The sequence below is a fragment of the Gymnoscopelus braueri genome (assembly GCF_963280865.1).
Source record: "Gymnoscopelus braueri genome assembly, chromosome: 3".
In the NCBI taxonomy this organism is placed as follows: Eukaryota; Metazoa; Chordata; class Actinopteri; order Myctophiformes; family Myctophidae; genus Gymnoscopelus; species Gymnoscopelus braueri.
In genome coordinates, this window is record NC_137612.1 from 39,119,418 (window position 1) to 39,140,203 (window position 20,786).

General features: G+C 42.6%; 1 protein-coding gene across 1 annotated transcript; it reads left to right on the forward strand.

The window, feature by feature from the left end:
- Positions 1 to 840: 840 nt before the first annotated feature.
- epha2a (eph receptor A2 a) lies at positions 841 to 17,349 on the forward strand. The gene is made up of 17 exons (XM_080423764.1): positions 841 to 1,011; positions 2,337 to 2,404; positions 4,166 to 4,805; positions 9,849 to 10,004; positions 10,151 to 10,480; positions 10,743 to 10,870; positions 11,222 to 11,399; positions 11,842 to 11,944; positions 12,208 to 12,260; positions 12,366 to 12,491; positions 12,879 to 13,067; positions 13,219 to 13,280; positions 13,492 to 13,701; positions 14,377 to 14,526; positions 14,845 to 15,038; positions 15,296 to 15,451; positions 16,407 to 17,349. Exons 1-17 carry the CDS (start codon positions 936 to 938, stop codon positions 16,513 to 16,515), a joined length of 2,928 nt encoding a protein of 975 aa, XP_080279890.1. The 5' UTR covers positions 841 to 935; the 3' UTR covers positions 16,516 to 17,349.
- The last annotated feature ends 3,437 nt before the right edge of the window (positions 17,350 to 20,786 follow it).

Here is a 20,786-nt window from a genome sequence, read left to right on the forward strand (position 1 = left end):
TAGGGGTCCTTGAATTCTTTTTTATTGAAGGATGAAGACACAACAATGCATGTTTCAAAGGGTGTGCTATTAACCCTGCACTTGACCAACACTGTCTCACTCCCAAAAGGCATATTTTGACCAATGGTCGACATGTGATGTGAAGGGGCCAGAGGCAAAAAAGTCACAATATATATGACTTTTGGGTAATATATGATTTACGATTCTGTGCCTATCGGGACATAACTCTGACAGTACTGAGTCGGCTCAAAGCGGATTTCGCAACGCTCTGCACGGCAACTCGCTCACCTAAGCTTGCTCGGCGGTGCCTCCCGTGGCTCAAGTCCGCTTTATTTTAACCGTTTTTTGGTCAGACCGTCAAAAACGCTGAGAACTGGACTTCCGCTTTGCTGTAATGTGGAAGTCCCGAAAAGTCTGCGGAAGTCCAGAAAGTCAACATGTGCCTTAATTATTTGCCTCTCCGGCCTTCAAGGCACATGCTGACGTTTGGTCACTAAAAATCACAATATGCCTCCAGGACTGAGACAGTGTTGGTTTCAAAGGGCATGTGCCAATAACACTGTACTTGACAGTTTCTCATTATCATGAGTTAAACTTTCCCACTTGTTCAACTGTCTTGTCTATCCATTCACACTTCTAAAGACAATATACATCCGCTCAATGAACAGGTAGGGTCACAGACATGCTCCCCCCCCCTCTCCCCCCACACACATTGCACATTATTGCATTCCAAAGGCTCTGGGGGCGGAGCGAGTGGTGCGCCACCTGTTTCTCAATGGTCTTTCAGTGGTGCGTCCTGTGAGTCCTAAAGCAGTAGAGTGAGTAGACCCACCACAGTCAGTCAGTGATCTAACAGAAGTTGGTGCGGGACAAGCGCACGGAGCTATTATACTACCTCTAGTTATATAGATGATTCGTTAACCGTTCGAGAAACCATGGATTTCCTTCGTGTGAACTTATTTCTGTTTTTATTTATTACTCACGTCTCCTTCAGCTGCCAGGCAAAAGAACGTAAGTTATTTTACATTACATGTTTTCTTTTCTTCATCGCACACTTTTCAAGGAGGACTTGAGCTAAAATCACTTAATAGGCTACATATTGTAGCCTATAGTCTACAATATGTAGCCTATTAAGTGATTTAGATTATAGTTTACTTTTTAATCCTAAAAAGTGGCCCATTCAAGTTAATTGTAGTCTATAACTTTATTTGTGTAGGCTATTTATCATGAGCATCCAATCCCATTAGCCTATTGAAATCTATGTGTTTCTTGGTTCAAAAATAGAAATGATCGTATATGGATGTTTGTGTTTTGTTAAACTAGTCGTATAATTTAGGCTACTTTTGGGACAGATCTTTTATTGTTTTTAAAGCAACTCCAGCAGTGCCGAGATTTGACTCCCTGCCGGTTGCTTCACACTGCTCGGGGCTGAGCTGAGGAAGTGAGAATGCCAATGTGATGACAAAACCTTGACACACGTTTACGTTTCACACTTTTATGATCTGGAACAAAGCTTTCATGCACTTTCGTCCGGTCGTACAATTAAACTGCCCCCGCGTTTCTCAACCGTTATTTAGTCCTGTACTGTTGGTCATGGTCAACGAAGACGTTGAATCAGACTGACATGCTTGATTAAAATGTCAAGGCAAAGCATGTGTCCCCCATAAAGTTGTTGGCACCAGAGACCCCAGAAAGTTGATACCCCCTTTTTTTTATTGTGTTGCCTCCTGTAATAAAACCATGGTCATTTATTGTTTGAATAGACTTATTATATAGAGCTCTTATACACTATAAGAGCTCTATATAATAAGTCTATTCAAACAATAAATACCCCCAACAGTTATATTAGGCCTTTACAATCAACTGGATAATTATAGACCTATGGTGTGTAACTGCTATTTCATTTCTTTGTGCACTAAAAGTAAATTATATTATGTAGACCATATGGTTCTCACTTCTCATACATTTTCATGCGTCAAGGACCCCCAAATTGTTATGTATTTAATCACAGATCCCCATCTGAAAATATTTTGTGCCAGGGACCCCAAAAGTGTGTAGATCTGTGTTTTTCTAGATATATTGTTTTCTCTCAAAAATACATATCTACAAGCCCCACAACGTGTTGCAGTGAGATTGTAGATCTGCCATTTTGGAATAGCACATGTTTAGTTACAAGTGTTAAAACAGTTCCTCGTTCCGTTGGTGACCCCCTGAAACCCCTTCAAGGACCCCTGGGGTTCCCCGGACCTCACTTTGAGAATCACTGCTGAAGGCCTATACTGACAGATAATTATGTTGTGCCATTTTCTGACATTATTTTTCTTTCCTTCCTATAGAAGTACTGCTGGACATGAGAGCTTCCGGAGGAGAGTTGGGGTGGCTGACCTCGCCATATGAGGACGGGGTCAGTATTTATTCCTCAGCACACATTTTTAAAAGCCTCTAGAATTTCCAGTCCTTCCGTCTTTGTCTTCATGTCTTAAGGCTGTGAGCACAACGGTTTCATTTTGCATTCCATTCTGGGAAGGATGGAACAGTAATTGTCAGCTGAGTCAGGATTTGTCACCAACTCTTGTGTTATAGGGCAGCCCTTTCATTAAGCACTATTCTCAAACATGTAAAAAATAAAGAAAGAAAAGAGAATAGCCGATCTACAAGCTCCGGGCTTGTAGATCTGCTATTTTTGAAGGCATTTAGAAAATGTTTGAAAGTTTTCGCCCCCAAAATAGGGACGCCAGGGTTAAAGTGGTTTTAAACTGAATGCCATTGAAATGTCAACGTTCAAGCTACATCACACTGTATGGTACAGGGGTGCATTCTCTAAATACAAACATCCAACAGGTTGTTATCATTCCAGCACAAAGCCACAAAACCCGACAATCCCCCCTACTAAGAACGTATAGATATATCTATAAGAGTGTGACGATCCGAAACTGTTGTGGTAGAACACAAGACATGAGCAAAGGAGAAAGAAAGGGAAGACTGGTTGTGTGTGGGAGAGAGAAGTATCCCTCTATCTATAGTTCTGTGGCTTTCCGTCTAAAAAAAGCAACAGGACGTGGCCAGTGGCCAGTTCCAGAGCCCAGGCTGAGCTCTGGAAGAGAGTGTGACTGTTGGTTTTACACATCCAGCAGCTCTTATTGTATTGGATAGGATTTCCTCTGGTTTTATATGATGTTTGCTGTTTTCATTTTCAACTTCCCCACTTGCAAAGTATCTTCAAACTTGTATTGGCTAGAGACCATCATACACTGACTTGAAGTAGAGCTAGACTGATATTTCTGTTTGGCCGAAATATCAGCAATTATTTTACTTTTTTGACAACATTGGTATTGGCGATTATGCAGCCGACGAGTCCAGATTTCTAACCACTTTCAACCTGACATCACTTTTTAACATGTTAAAATGTTTTCAGAAGTTTTCAAAAGAAATAGCAAAAACAGCAGATCTACAAGATCACAACGTGTCGCAAGTGCGACCTACATAAAGTGTCATATTTTAACATTATACTATACAACAAATTTGTTAAAGTATGTCGTATTTTCCCCCCAAAATCTTATGTCTGAACTAAACTCTCCAGGTTCAGTAAAGTAAATCTCTTCTTTGTTTCAATCCCTGAAACTAGCATGTTTCATTCATCCCAAGTGAGGTGTTAGATAAATTGGTAATGGTTAATGGAAGCGTTTAGTCTTTCTACTCGTCATCACTTCCCTCTCATAAAAGGACTTAATTGCTGCCAATATCGCCACCATGCCTCTGCTCTAAGCTCGTAAAGCTCATTTAAGTGGCATTTAATGTCAGTCTGTATTCCACCGTGGTATTTATTTTCTTTGGTTATGTCTGTCTCGCACACATGCACCCGCGTCAGTCAGGGAAAAGCCACACACGTTGCGAGTGCTGTACACGTCCAGGCCAACTCCCCTGTTAATGTGCGGAAAAATGGTAGCAGCCGAGCTTCTGCTGTTTATGGCTCTCTCACTCAGCATGAAAAAAGAGTTGTCTCATCAATAAAAGCCACTTGTTGGCTGAGAACAAAACCTCTCAACCCTACACTTAAGTCTCAGAAAAAGACCCTGTGTTTTTGTCTTTCATTATCATGACTTTGTAACAGTGACCCTTGCCCCCTTAACGAAACCCCCCTCCTTTCTCTCTGTCTGTCCTGCAGTGGGAGATAGTCCAGACCGTGGTCAATGGCTCACTTTTCTACACTTACAGTGTATGTAACATAGACTCCGCTGACCAGGATAACTGGCTGCGTACAACGTTCATTCAGCGACGGCCGGGGACAGCGCGGGTTTCCGTGGAGCTCCGGTTTGTCGTGCGAGACTGCAACACCTTTGACGGCGCCTCGCTGGCCTGCAAAGAGACCTTCAATCTGTTCATCTCAGAGGCCGACGCGGATGTGGGCACCAACTTCCGCAAGGGCCAGTTCCGCAAAGTGGCCACCATAGCTCCCGATGAAATCACAAGGGGCCGAGGCGCGCTGAAGATCAACGTGGAGACGAGGGCCGTGGAGGCACTGTCGCGGAAGGGGTTCTATCTGGCCTTCCAGGACATGGGGGCCTGTGTGGCACTGCTCTCTGTCAGAGTGTACTACAAGACCTGCCCGTCCACCGTGCAGAGCCTGGCAACCTTCCCGGAGACGGTGGCCGATGCCCTAAAGGAAGTTGAAGGCGTGTGCGTGGAGAACGCCGTCAGTCAGGCCACCCCGCGTATCTACTGCACCGCCGACGGAGAGTGGGTGGTTCCAGTGGGCCAGTGCCAGTGCCGTGCCGGCTATGAATCCACGGGTGATTCCTGCCAAGGTAAGCAGCAGCAGCGTCAGAACTTTGAAGTATGTAATGGCTGAGTTTGTGCACGCTGGTATTTTAAGAGTTGCTAGTGGTATTTATGAAAGCATAACACATAACCACCACTCTGGCAAGGTTTATAGAAATGAGCGCACAGGAATGTTAATTGCACCTCGCTTGTTTGGAGATCTTTTCAAACACGTCGCAAAAACCAAGGCAGCGTATTTGTTGTGTAATTAAAGAGAAAGGTATAAATGAAGGGAGGGGTCTAAAACGTTTTATTTTGATTTGGTGACTATGGAAGCAGGCAGTCCTGGCAGAGAGATGCATTTTGAATATGGGGAAATGGCCTCCTGTTAATGAATCATCTTCTTACCTGTTGGCCAAGACATTCTTTCCATTGTTTGTCTCTCTGCACTGCGAAACTCTTGAGGGAGTGTAAAAGCGGCCCCTGTAAGGAACCGCTTTTATACTCTCCGAGTTAAAATGAACAGTTGGGATTTTGCAGTGCTCACTCAGGAATGAGGTGGGGTAGGGACATAGGGAGGGACACTGTTTTATGGCTGAGGAAAATAGCTTGGGGGGTGATAGGGAAAGATGAATATGAGGGATACATAACTGGGGATACAAGGATGCAAATGTTATCTGAGTACTACTAACTACTTAAGAATTAATTAAAAAAAAACTCTAGGCCCTAGAGTTTAGAGATTGTTTTTAATTTTTATTAAGTCTAGGGCCCTATCTTGGGCGCTGCCTTACCCCTTATCCCTAAACTTATTAGCCATGTTTTACTATTTTTAAAAACATTTTAAAATAGTTCAACTAGACGATCTACATCGACACGTTGTGAGCTTGTAGATTGGCTATTTGAACTATTTGAAAATATTTTTTCAAAATAGTAAAAAATGGCAAAGAAGTTTAGGGATAAGGGGTAAGGTGGCGCCCAAGATAGGGCCCATGTCTATATACACCATTGACCAAGACTAGGTCCCACTTGGGTCTAATCTCTACACTAAATCTCTTTACCAAAAAGAGTCGATCAGCTCACAACATCACATCGTGATGAGTTGTGAGCTTGTAGATCTGCTATTTTCAGTGAATATAGCATACTAGAATAGGGATGCTGCCTAGAATAGGGATGCTACAGTTCAATTAATTAACCACTTTCAATCTGGAATCCCTGTGTCATCATTATAGGTGAACATTTTCAAAAAGCATCAAAAATGTTTAAAAACAGCTAAAATAGTGTATCTACAACCTTACATTGTGAGCTAACTGAGCCTGTCCGTTATCCGCTATCGCTATCCGTTGTGCAACGTAGGATGTAGCGCTTAAGAGTGGTTAATAAACAAATAAATAAAAACTGATTTTCAAATGCCTAGTTGTTTAAGACTGCCTGAAGGTTGAAAAAGAAGTCTCCTCATGGGAGCGAGCGAGGGGACCCGAGAATAAGCACGAGAGGCTCAACCATTTCACAAGCATGTGTTGCCCTCCAGTCAAACCTTTATGAGTGTGTGGAAGTGTGTGTGACTTTACAAAACACAGCAGTGACTGTGTACTGTATTCATATTTGCACTCATTGTTTGTGTGGAAGTTGGCCTGTCTCAGGCATTCCGGGGTGTGGTGTGTGTGCACGGAGCTATCTGGAGGAAGTGTGGGAGTGGAGGGAGGGTAGACAGACTGGGAGAGGAGGGAGTGACGGAAGAAGTACTCAATAAAATTACTCTGTTACAAGTAAAAGGTCTGTATTCAAAATATTACTTGAGTAAAAGTACAAACGTATTGGCATCAATATACTTACAGAACCAAGGTAACTAAAACATTTTCATAAATACCCGAGCTCACAATGTGGCGCGAAGCGATGTGTTGTGCGCTTGTAGATCGGCTATTTTTGAACAGCTGAAGTATAAAATAGCTCTTAAGTGGGTATGTTTTGTATTAATAATGTAAATCTGCAAATTAACTAGCTGTCAAATTATTCTAGTGGAGTAAAAAGTACAATATTTGAGTTGTAGTGGAGATTGAAAATTAGACCTAAGCACAGTACTTGAGTAAATGTACTTTGTTACTTTACACCACTGGAAGGAGGGGAGGAAGAGAAGGGCAAAGTGCTCAGTGAGCCGTGGGGATTTCTCAAAGGAATTCTTTCACCCTCACGTCACCTACAGGACTGATTGACTGAGGGGAAGGTCTGGTGGTGTGAATGCGCCAGGAGGAGGAAGTGTACCTGACCGGTGTGTCTTCCCCAAGGCACAAAGTATTTGTGTGTGTGTCAGTTGCTACGGCTACGGAAACCTCAGATTACAGGGATGGTTGTGACACGCCTAGGTTAGACTGAGTCAAGCTTGTGGTTTATGACTATAGGGTCCCTTGACGGCCCAAGTCACCTTGAATGGCAGAGTCGGTTCAAGTTCGTGGAATCCTTTCCTATGAAGTGAGCGGATCAGGTGAACAGTCACCGCACCACTCATGGGTAATAACACACTTCAAAGAGTGAATATAGTGTCTTAAGATTGTTGGAGTGATTCTCCACCACAGGAGAAAAACTTCAAAGGGCTTGAAGAGAAGTCAGGGCAGGGAAGGAAGGCAGAGCTCAGGAATGTTTCCAGGCCAGTTCCTGACCACGGGCAAACCCCGAACTATGCACCTGAAACGGAAGCTCCCAGCGTGCTGTACATAGGAAACGAGGAAACATTCATAGCAGGAAAAACTTAGTCTGGAGGATGACCTTAATGTTAGGACACAGGAAACATGTTTTGTCCACTAAAGTAAAAACATTATTATTTCACTGCACTTTCCATGGCTTCTTATCACATTTCTTTCCAACACTATAAAAGAAGGAAGCTGCCTTTTATCGGTTGTTTTGAGTTATTCAGGATTTGTTTTATTACACTTGTGTACTAGCGCAAGTAGTTTGCTACATAGTCCCATGGTCTCTATATGGATTTCACCAAGGTACCCAAATGTTGTGGGAACAAGAATTTGAAGAGGAAGGCTGACTGACACAAATAAGCAGGTTGCTCTTGGTTGGAGTGGAGGGTGTGGAGTGAGTCGACAGTTGGCGCATGAGGGTGGTTAGTTTCGTGGCTGCTTAGTTAGGTGAGGAGTGTAATTTAGTCAAGAGGATTAGTAGTCCAACAGGACAGCTGTTAGCCAATGACATGCCCCGCTTTACTTCTCTTTGCTCTCTCATCCGGTCGTTAAACACACGCAATGAGCTGCCTAATCCATGTTCCCACTCATTAGCACAATGCAGGAAGACAAAGAGCAAAAAAACAGATTCAATTAACAGATGCACTGGTGTGGAACAGAAGTCCTATTCACATGGCTTTCAAATTCAAAGGGGGCATGGGACAATTAAACTATTTCCGCCAACATTCCCAAAATATTGAGTGCAACACATGCAGAGGTTTCTATATCATTAGATATAGTGAATTGATTAATTTGACCACTTTCAACCTCTGGCATCCCTATTTTGGGATTTTGGCCATGTCGTTATAGGCCTGACATCCCTATTTGGGGATTTTGGGCATGTCATTACAGGCCAATTTTTTTCCAAAGTTTCAAAACTTCTGAGCGTGTAGATCAGCTAATTTCTATTTGTCGTTCAACAAAGTATAGAGGGCTAAGGTTTAGTAAGTAATCATTACCTCTTTTTAATGATTGTTTTTTTTGTTTCGTTTTTTTATTTTATGACATTTTATGACAACAACTAAAAGTAACATAAAATTACAATAATCATTACTAATTCAAAACTTTTCCCAAGTTTAGTCTGATTGTAAGAACTGACTATATTTAAAGTTATATTACTACTCACAACAATAGCGCTTGGGGCCGTCACACTACACACATGCCGCAGTTTGCTTGCTGTAATGATTAATTCAACATATTATGGCACCAATCCCAGAAACAATAGATGAATAGGGACGGGGGTTCTATGGTACGTGACAGAGGTCCTGCTGCTTCAGCTCAAGATGAAATAGGCTGGCCCCCTTTTCTTATGCGAAAGGACCCTATACACCCCCACACTCCCGCAAGTGACTCCCCAGGGAGAACTTCTGTTGGCGCTTCAGACCTCCACCCATCCCCCATACGTCCATCTATGCCAATTCATCTCTATCCGAGTCCAACTCAAACCTGCTCCCTCCTCCCCTCTATTGTGTGGAGATAGCCGGGGTGCAAAGGTCCCTCTGCCATGGTGGTTAAGTAACCGACCACCTAGCGGAGCTCTGTTGGACATTCAGCCACCAGCACACAGGGGCCAGATGAAAGACTGTTCCCCCCCGGGGAGACGCTAAGATGGAAGGCGAGACTAGATCTTTCAAGATGACGTATTGTTTTATGTTTTTCAAGACAACGTTGCTCTGTCTGAGAAAATATTAAAGTGCATCAGGGCTCCATCAGCCCAACAAACATCACGGCCCTCTGCCTGGTTCTTCCTGTTATAACTCTTCATCCTCACATGTTGTCATTCGCCACTGGTGGGCGGAATGGAAGGAAGGAAGAATGGAAGGAAGCACAGCCCCAGACAGACTTGTGGTTTTTGCATCCTGGTCTCTGTCTAATCCACACATTCATTAACCTTCCTCGCCCCGGAATGGAACGTTTGTTTCTGTTTCCAAAAGGGCCAATTGAAATACCTCCGCTCCAGTGTCCAAGGTGCTATTTCCTTTTGCGAAAACACTCACATTTTAAGCCAGGGTATTTCATCTGAGAGTTAAGGATGGAAGGGCTGGTTGCCTGATAGATTTACTGTTTCAAAGTCATCCGGTTAACACCAGCGGTGGGATTGGAGAATAGGACTCCAGGCAAAGAGGACAAGTGGAGGCAAATCGCCAGGGAAATCCCATATCATTTCCATTGATACAAAGCTTCTGTGATTATAGACTTCCCACAACAAATGTTTCCTGCCAAGCCCAGAGGACTGATATTTGAGATATAGTTGAATTCTTCACAGATGAATGAGTCATTCCTTCCTGCGTTGTGTGTATGCGCTGCATGTCCTGACATGTCACGCTTCAACTAACAAACCTGTGTACTTGTCTCTCACACACACAGCTTGCAAACCGGGCTACTTCAAGTCCTCCATATCGAGCGGGTCGTGTCAAGTTTGTCCCGACAACACGGAGGCCTCGGCAGCCAGCGCCGTCAGTTGTCCCTGCAAGGAGGGATTCTACCGCTCCCCCTCGGACCCTTCTACGTCGGCCTGTTCTGGTAAGAACCACGTTCACACAGCTTCATTACCTCGACAGCCCATAAGTCAAGCCTAATCAACCAAAGCCGTCACCTCATTAGTGACTTTTACAAGATTCCCTTGCAGTCGTCCGCTAACAGCTGTGCTCTCCGCTTCCTCCCTAAAGCGCCACCAAGTGCCCCTCGTGACCTGTCCTCCGCCACCCTAGCTGAGGGCAGACTGCAGCTGTCCTGGAGCCCTCCGCTGGTGACAGGGGGTCGAAGTGACCTCACCTACAGTGTGCTGTGTGAGCGCTGCGATGAGGACTCCTGCGTCCCCTGCGGCGACAAGGTCCGCTTTGAGCCACAGACGTCCGGCCTGCGGGACTCCGCGGTCATCGCCAGCGAGCTGGACTCTCACCTCAACTACACCTTCACCGTGGAAGCGCACAGCGGCGTGTCCCAGTACAGCACACAGAAGCCCACTGCTTCCATCACCACTGCTCTGCACTATACAGGTTAGCACATTGGGAGTACAGTTTGTTCTGTGATTCTATAATGAGGGTTTATACACCCTTAAATTAGCCTTTATTTACAGTATCTCTCGTGATGTGAATAGAGCATGGGGTTTACAATTCAAGGGCTTATTACACAAACCATGGAAGGCTTTGATGGAGGAGGGCCCGTGCATCCCATAGGCTCTCATTTCCAAATGATCTTCCGAGGGCTATTATTAGGTAGTAACTATTATTTTGCCTTCCTTCCTCCACCCACCATCAGATGCGCCCAAAGTGACGTTGATCCGCCTGGATGAGCGCAGCTCCACTAGTCTGTCTCTATCTTGGGCGCTGTCGCGCAGAAGTCCTGTCCACATCAGCCACCGCTATGAGCTAATGTACCGCAGAAAGGTAATATTCCTCTTCTTCCTCCTTGTGTCTCTTGCACCTTTGCTGCTATCTGGGCAGTGCCAGTGACCTGCCCAGCTAACAGTAAGACAAAAATATGGATTCCATACAATTTTATCCACTTGAACCCTTGAGTCCCTATTCTGGGAAATTCATAATAGGCAAACGTTTGGTGAAAATAGCCGATCTACAAGCTCACAACAACTGTGAGCTTGTAGATCGGCTAATCTCGCCGAAGAGATTTGGTGTGTTGGGGGAAAAAAGTAGGGGACCAAGTATGGACCCCTGGGTTGACTCCGGTCAAAGAAGTATATAGGGTTTAAGTGTTTAACGTGACCTTGTTTCTTGTTTCAGGACGACAACACTGAGCGAGATGTCACCACATACACCGTTCTAGTTCTGGAGAAAAGTTCAGCCCACATTAAAGAACTCCACCCTGACACCACCTACATGTTCAGGGTCCAGGCGCTGAGTGCTGAAGGCATCGCTGGGAGCTACAGCCTGGAGCATGAGTTCCAGACTTTACCCATGGGTACGAAGAGAAAGAGAGAAAAGATTTAGCTTTTGTCTTTCATTTTATTTTCATTTCTAAACAGAAGAATCCTGAGAGTTAGTTTAACCACATGAACCCAGAGTCCCTATTCTGGGCATGTCATAATACTGTAGGTGAACATTTGGCAAAAATAGACAAACATTAGGCAGATCTACACATCTCACAGCGTGTTGCGACGCATTATGTGAGCTTGTAGATTAGGTACGGTATGTTTGGCAAAGAGATTTGGTGTAGAGGGACAAAAGGAGGGGGCCATGTACAGACCCCTGGGGGACCACTGTAAATGAAGTATAGGGCTTAAGTTAAAAATCAAATGTCTTTTTTGGTTAAACATATTAACTTTAGATTTGACTTTATTTCCAGGTACCATGTTCTTGGTATACTGACGTTTCTGTTTTCCTTTTTCTTTTTCTGTTTACAGCGGAGTCTCAAATCGGGAACAATTCCATAGTGGTTATGGGGGCGGTGGTAGGAGGGGCAGTTATGCTGGTCGTCGTAGTGGCTTTCCTGCTGCTGCGCAAACGGTTAGTAACAACACTCCTCATGTCCCTCCTCTATGGTTTATGTGATTGCCATGAACGTAGTCTGCAAACCTGCCCACTCTGTGATTATACGCCACAAGTGTAATCAAATTAAGGACACTGTGCTGTGATGTCTGATAGAGGGTTTATCTGTAATAGCCAGTGCTGCCACTGAAAACAGCCCTGTTCTTTGGGCAGCGACTGACCTGCCATTACAATCTTGGTGTTATTTAGCTCTATAGTGATTATATGTCTTTTCCTCTCAGGAGACTGATTTCTCATGGCAGAGGAGGACCAGAAGATCCCTACTTCTCCACAGGTACAAAACGCAGTAGAGAATATGATTCAAACTACTATTTACTCAAACTTGTTGAGACCAGCCTTAATATCATGACTAATTCTCTGATCACCGTTCCCTCCTTAGATCAACTGAAGCCTCTGAAGACTTATGTCGACCCACACATGTACGAGGATCCCAACATTGCCATCCTTAAATTTGCCACAGAGATTCCTCCTGGTGCCATAACCAAACAAAAAGTCATCGGTGCAGGTATGAAATAAATGTTTTGTAAACCACTTTCAACATGGGGCATGTCGTTATAGGCGTCAGTAAAGCCGGGATCAGACTACACAACATTTTTGTCTTTCACGAGGACCACCATGAAATAATTTCATGAAGGTCACCTAAAATCGGGCTGAATTTGTGTATTCTGTCAAATTCAGTCAAAAGTGACCCCCCCAAAGAAAACGAAAATAGCTACAAGCTCACAATGCGTGACATCATCGTGACACATTGTGAGCTTTTAGATCGGCTGTTTCCGCATTTCGGCATTAAGCTTAAGTGGTTTTAATGTGTGCTTGCTTTAGATTGATATTGATATGATATGATATCCTGGCATTGTTTCTAATTTTCCTCTGCTTTCTGGCTGCCCCACAGGAGAGTTTGGCGAAGTGTTCAAGGGGGTGATGAAGGCTCCGGGGCGAAAAGGAGAGACGGCCGTAGCCATCAAAACACTGAAGCCTGGCTACACAGAGAAACAGAGGCAGGACTTTTTGAGCGAGGCGAGCATTATGGGTCAGTTCTCGCACCCCAACATCATCCGTCTAGAGGGAGTCGTCACCAAATGTAAGTCCTTAATGAAACACGTACAACGCACATCAGTGTCCTCCTTTTTTTCTTTTACCTAACAGGCACTGCTTCATCTGTCATCAAAATGTATTAAAATGACTACTCTTTCACTCACTCACTTTTGTTTTGTTTGTTATTGTTTTTACAGTCAAGCATGCCATGATTGTGACAGAGTACATGGAAAACGGAGCTCTTGACATATATCTACGGGTAAGTGCACTTATTTTCTTAAGGTTGGATTGTTCATTAGTCTCTGATGCTGTTACGGAATTGTGATTGCTGTGTTATGATTGGGTTTATTTTTCATAGATATTGTAATAGCCTTTTGTTTTTGGAACAATATAAGATTAATTGATTCATGCAAATGTTCCAATATAAAAACTAAAATCTGAGACACTTATACTATGCTTATTTCCTATAGGACCATGACGGGGAGATTCCATCCTATCAGTTAGTGGGTATGCTGCGTGGAATAGCTGCTGGTATGAAGTACCTCTCAGATATGAACTACGTACACCGTGATTTGGCTGCACGGAACGTTCTGGTCAACGGCAGCTTGGAGTGTAAAGTGTCTGATTTTGGACTGTCACGCGTGCTGGAGGATGAACCTGAGGGCACCTACACCACCAGAGTAAGTCTCACAGCCACATGTCAGAACCATAAAAACATTTAGACAAACCTTGACCAAATTGCTTTATTCTTTAGAAATTGTGTTTGAATAAATTTTGTCTAAACATTACAAAAAGTACATCAAAAAGTGTGTCAATGTTAGATTATAGTCACTGTGCCATTAAAAACCCTCTTCAAACTAAAATTTAAGTTTGAAATGCAGCACATAAGTTTTCCAGGCGTATTGCTGTTAGCGAGCCGAATTTGAATGATTTGTACTAGAGTAATACAATAATTTTAGAAAAAATAAACAGAATAGAGACTTTCAAAAGGGTGAACTACCTTTACCTAGCATCTGTAAAATCTTGCAGTGTTTTTCCACATGAATGGCAGTGAATTACGTCTAAATATGTAGGCTGAGAGCTACCTAAAGTAAATTATACACTATACACTTATGTACACAAAATGTGTTGAAGACGGGTGCAATGGCAAGAAATCTAAATTAGCAAGACGTCTAAATTAGACTGGAATGGTCTTTTAAATCAACCCTTCGGTTATATTCCACTGGAAAATTGCAGACTGTTAAAGGCATGATCACTCTCAAGTGTCCAATTTAAAACTGTTGCTCTTTCAGCGCCTTGTATTTCCACTCCCTTTCCCCATTAAATATGATTTGTTTTTGTTTCTACTTTGTCAGGGAGGGAAAATCCCAATTCGCTGGACTGCACCGGAGGCTATAGCGTACAGAAAATTCACGTCGGCCAGTGATGTGTGGAGCTTCGGCATTGTCATGTGGGAGGTCATGGCCTTTGGTGAACGGCCCTACTGGGATATGAGTAACCATGAGGTATGTTTCACCTGTCAAACCCTAAAACTCCTCATCTGGCAAGACACAAAAAAAGTGTTGACTTTAGGTTTAGATCAACAAAAAGGCCTCCAATATGCCATTTCTCCTGGTTGGGTGTAGCGTTTGAGAATTGCCATGGGTGTTATATTCACTCGAGTTCCCATCATCGTCCTCCAATAAAACATTTCATGTCAACACAGTCTTAAATAGCTCTTTCATAGTTTTTTACCTGTTTAAACCTGTTTAACACTAGTGCTGTTACATAAATATGCCTGGCTGGAAGCAACTTTAAACCAATGCCGTTGTTCACTTTCTCAGGTTATGAAGGCCATCAACGAGGCATTCAGGCTTCCAGCTCCGATGGACTGTCCGTCGGCTCTCTACCAGTTGATGCTCCAGTGCTGGCTGCACGACCGCTCCAAACGACCACGCTTCCCAGACATCGTCAACATTCTGGACAAACTGCTGCAAAGCCCTGAGTCTTTGAAAACCATCGCAGACTTTGATCCACGGTACGTCGAACGGAAGGTGTTAAAACAAACCCTTTGTTGGAACCGTAATTGTGCAATTTGTCAGCGGTTTTCAAACTTTTTCATGTCAAGGACCCCCAAATGTATGTATTTGGCTGCGGACACCTATCTGAAAATATTTTGTGCCAGGGACCGCCATACATAAGATTTATGTCTGCTGTTTCAAAAACATTCTAACTTTGAGAAGAATTATGTGAATGTAAATACTGACCAATCCGAACATCTGCTGTCCCCCGCAGCATTTCCATCCGATTGCCGAGCACCAGCGGCTGCGACGGCACCATGTTCCGGTCGGTGCCGGAATGGCTGGAGTCCATCAAGATGAGCCAGTACAGCGAGAGCTTCGCCCGTGCAGGAATCACAACCATGGAGCAGGTGCTGGCCATGAGGCATGAGTAAGTCCACCACACATGTCCTGGCACAGATGCCACACCACCGCACAGCGCTAACTCATTTGGCTCACTGCCAGTTTCTTTGGAAAAGACAGAGAAAGCATTGAGGTCTCAGCTAAACATTTGTTATCCGGTGTTTCTGCGGGATTACATCATTCCTTATCCTCAGGCCCAAGTCATTCTTATCATTCACCACTGCCCCTCCCCTCTCAAGCACAATTGCCGTTTCTCCTTTAGCTAAATATAGGCCAAGAACCTTGACTATTGTGCCATAGGAAATATCCCATGTTCAGGTTTAAAGTGGGTGTAAGTAATATGTATTTGTTTTGAAAATAAGTTTGTTAAAAAGTTAAAGCTCTCTTTTCCGATAGTAATCATTGCTGTACAGAGTGTTTGTTCAGTAACAGGGGTCTCCCCATTGCTCCAGCCCTTCAGTAAACAGAAAGTAAATTTTCAGGTAGGGATACCAATTTTATACAATCAGGAGAGAGAACCCCAGAAAGATAATTTAACAGCTTCACTTTTATAGTGTGTACTGTTCCAATTTTGTCTGCTAATTTATTTGTTTAATCACTTCCAATGTCACTTATATATCCTGCCTCAGTTCTCTTTCCTGATTTGATTAAATTGGTATTATCTGTTTACTAAACCACTGGAGAGACGGGAAGACTCCTGTTACTGAACAAACACTAGAATATAGACCTATGTATTATCACTTATTAACACTTAATTTAACAAATAAATATCACTTACCCCCCTTTAACCTCTTAAACACTATACGGTATATACTTTGTTGACTGGGGTCCCCTAGGGCTCCTCCTTTTTTCCTCTACACCAAATCTCTTCACCGAAAATAGTCGACCTGCTATTTTCACCAAATGTTTCGCCTATGATGACATGCACAGAAAAGGGATGCTAGGGTTCACGTAGTTAATGTTGAACTCTGTTTTCTTCTCAGGGACATCAGGAATGTTGGTGTGCGGTTGCCAGGTCATATGAAGAGAATAGCCTACAGCATCCTGGGCCTGAAAGACGAGAGCAGCTCGCTCAGTGTGTTTGCAGTGTGACTTAAGCATTCCACCCACCCAGAATGCACTGACGAACCATGCCATTTCACTGACTCAGCAAACGAGAGGACTGAACCAGTGGGGGGTTTAAACTGCCACTGAACTATATACTGCCTTTATTTGGCAAAGTGTGGCATGACTGAAGACTCAAGAGGACCCTCCCGGCTTACTCAGAACAAACTTACGCTGAATTAAATTAAGTACTTTATGACAACAGACACAGAGAGATATTTGTATTAGTTTGTAAAAAAAAAAGAGAGAAAATAAAATAAAAAGTTTTATACTATTGAACATAAGAGGTCTTGTAATACAGGAAACAGAAGCCTTAAAAAAAAGTATGTGCAAAATCTGTCAGGCTGCTTGGCTTTGTATTTATGACAGAAACAGGAAGTCTTAAAAGAAAAATATATTTAAGGTCCTCGACTCCTCCGGGAACAAGGACGACTTCTTCAAGCACTCACTTTTTCCGCCTGTGTTTTCCGGACTCTTAAATGTGTGGGGTTTTGTACACTATTTTGATAAATGAAAGTCACTTTTAAGTTTGTCATTTTTATGCTCAGGGCAAAGGATCAGATACTCTCTCTAATATTTGGTAGTCTTGTCTGTTGTGACCTCATCTGCTAATGCATTTTCCAGAGGTTGTTTTGTTGTTACGGTTTGTTTACTTTACATCCTGTCTTACATCCTGTCATTGTCAATATTGTTATTATTTAATATTTATTTTATTTTGTATTTATGTCATTTTGTTAAATGAGACATAACACTGATCCGGCACATGTTTTCAAGGAGTTATATTTTATTTTTTATTTTTTAATAAAATCAGTGTTGCCTTAATTGTCATGAGTTGTTTCATTGTATTCAATGGTCAGAGTTGGACAGTAAAGGTCCTTGCACACTGGTGCGTCTTTTCGTTGCGTTTTTTTTTTTTCATTGTTTTTTCAATTTTTTTCATTGTTGTAAAAAAAACGCAACGAAAAGACGCACCAGTGTGCAAGGACCTTAAGTACTTACTTAAGTACTGTACTTAAGTAAAGTTTTGGAGTATTTTCATTTTTTGGTTGCAAGCTGATGACTACATTTCTAGGAAGGGACTCTTGGGACCCAAACTTACAAAAAAATATATTAAGAATTGACCACTTAAAGGACGACTTCACCCATTTTCAACCTATGCTCATATAATTGGTCCTCACTAATGCTCATGATAAAATGGTACTATTCTTTTCTACTCATCTGTTTCTCAGAGGAGGGCTGTGGACACTTCAGAAACCCGTCTAGTGCCTACCAGTGACATCATCGTAGGCAGGATCATTTTTTTTTTTCAAACAAGATTTCAAATTATTATTTTTTAATCGCGAGAACAATGGCTTCCATTATAGCATGCTAACTTTCCAGGACTAGAGAGCCTGCAGTATCTATTAGCTTGGATTCCCCAAGTGGGTTTCTGAACTGTCCACAGTCCTCCTCTGACAGAGTGAGTAGACAAAAATGGTGCCATATCATAATGAGCATTGGTGAGGACTAGTTATATGAAGATAGATTTAAGTGGCCCAAGTCGTCCTTTAAGCCCTATTTCAAATATAGCGAAAAAAGAACATTTCTGAAAACGTTTTAAAATGTACTTTGTAATTTGTACTTTTCAATACTTGTTTATTTACTTGAGGTATACTTTGTCCGCCACTGTCAATGGTCAACTAGCATGCAGTCTTCTGTGTAATTTATGCTCCATCGTAAATGATGACAAATAATGGGGCTTTCCGTGACATCTGCTGCCCAGCTGGAGTTGACCAACCTGGGTGACTTTTCCATGGTCAGAAGTAATGTCCCACCTCCATGCGACTGTGCGTCATTGTATCTGACTCACCAGAGCACGCTACATTCCCCCCCAAATTCCCAGAAAATAGCAGATCTACAAGCTAATTTTGGGTGCTCTATGCCAGTGGTTCTCGAAGTGGGGTCCAGGGACCCCCAGGGGTCCTTGGGGGGGGGGGGGTTCCAGGGGGTCCCCAGGTAAAATGATTGAACCAAATGGACCCTCAGAGTCTGTAACTCTGAGTGTGTTCCATTTGTACACTAAGGGTTATGGGGGGATCCGTCTGCCTAATGTGTACGAAACTGGGGGTCCTTCAAATGAAAAGGTTTGAGAGGCACCGCTCTACGCCATCATATGATGGAGGATAAATTAGGCATAGCCAGTGGTGGAATGTAACTAGTAGGATACATTACTCAAGTACTGTAATTAAGTACAATTTAGAGGTACTTGTACTTTACTTGAGTATTTCCATGTCATGTTACTTTATAATTCTATTCCACTTGGCAAATATTGTACTTTTCTACTCCACTACATTTATTAGACAGCTTTAGTTAGGCTACTACTTTGCAGATTTAGAATTTTTTATTACAAATTATAAATCGACCAATAACTTATGGAGTAATTAAAATTAACTCCACGTTTACCAATATTAAAGCGAGGAACACATTAATGATCAATGATTATAGTCCAATAACTTGATATATTATTCTGAAATGAACATTCTACATGAGTGGTTCCCAAACCTTTTAGCTCAAGACCCAAAAGAGAAATAAGCCGTTTGCCCGGGACCCAAACTAGTGAAAATAGCACATCTACAAGCTCACAACGCATCGCTTCGTGCCTCGTTGCGAGCTTGTAAATCTGCTACTTCTTAAAAAATATTTCTTTGTATTTTGTATATATTTTATGAAGGAAAAAAAAAAAGGGGATATTTACTTGTCATATTTGCCCATAAAAATTGGTCCGTGACCCAAACATGGATCCCAACCCACTGTTTGGGAAACAGTGTTCTACATAATGACATTTACTTTAGCTACTTTAAGTATATTTTGAGGATACTTCTTTTGTACTTTGACTAACAAAATAGTGGAATAGAGCAATTTTGACTTTAATTAAAGTTAATTAAAGAATAAAGATATGTCTTTACAAACATGTTGTATTCAATTGAAAGATACAGGACCATGTGACTTTAAACTGTGGTTCTCAAACTTTTTCATGTCAAGGACCCCATGTGAAAAGATATGCCAGGGACCCCCATAAGAGAAGATTTTTACTGCCATAGCAGTGATTCTCAAGATTTCTAATTTCAAGGATCGCCAATTACCACCAGTGGGGAATCTTATGGGGGTCCCTGGCGCAACATATTTTAAAAAGGGGGTCCGCGGCCAAATCCTTATCAATTTGGGGGTCCTTGACATGAAAATGTTTGTACAAATGGAATCAAAATTGGTTCCATTTGTACACTCTCGGAGTTACAGACCTGTAAGTGTCCATTTGGCTCCTAACTATCAATCATTTGTCTGGGGACCCCCTGGAACCCCCTCAAGGACCCCTGGGGCTACCCGGATCCCACTTTGAGAACCACTGACTTCTGAAAAACAGTTCAGAGAGGCACACAGCTATGATAATTTTAGCATGCCCCTCATCATACAGATATTGCCACACCTTTTCACACACACACACTAAAGTTTTTATGCACCCAGTATAAAAGACCAGCATGACGACAGTTGGAGAGAGAGTGGAGAGAATACTGGGGGTTAAAAAAGAATAATATATTGAATAAAATATTTAATTATATATATCGACACCTATTGCTCTGTGTATTTAGGACGGCATGGAGAAAGGTCTTCCCACTGAAGATGTTGGACCACAACGTTGGCAAAATGCTAGAGAACACACATTTCCAGGTCAGTTGTGTGGAGAAACAACAGGAAAGCGACAAATATAGTTTGTCTAACGAACTTGGTCTTATTTTCTGAAACAAATGTTTCAGGTCATTTATATCCCATGGGGAAGATCCAGACCGTAGGAGACCTATTCCAGTTCACAGTTGATGTGAGTGATTTCTCTCCAGAGGATGTCATCATCACATCTTCCAATAACTTGATAGAGGTCAATGCAGAGAAGGTGAGTACAGTAAGCTATAGTAGTGGTCAGGTTGAGTGATAATATCCAATCAATCAGTTAGTCACACAGCTGTCATTTGTATCTGTTAGTCTGTTTTATCTGTGACACCAGTGGTTCTCAAACCTTTTCTGTGTCAAGGATTAATATTTGAACATATTTGATGCCAGGGACCCCCATACAAGAATTGTGTTAAAATGTTTTAAAAATGTTCAAATGATGTATATGGGGTTAAAGTGGTTAAACTGATTTTTGTGCTACCCTTGACACATTTTGCCAAGGGACCCTCTGGAACCCCCTCCTGGACTCCTGGGGGTCCCCGGACCGCACTTTGAGA

Excerpts from the sequence above, each read along its gene's own strand:
- epha2a (XM_080423764.1), top strand. The coding sequence starts at position 936 with ATGGATTTCCTTCGTGTGAACTTATTTCTGTTTTTATTTATTACTCAC. Across the intron at positions 11,945-12,207 it reads TTCCTGCTGCTGCGCAAACG|GAGACTGATTTCTCATGGCA; the intron begins GTTAGTAACAAC and ends TTTTCCTCTCAG. Across the intron at positions 13,702-14,376 it reads AGGGCACCTACACCACCAGA|GGAGGGAAAATCCCAATTCG; the intron begins GTAAGTCTCACA and ends CTACTTTGTCAG.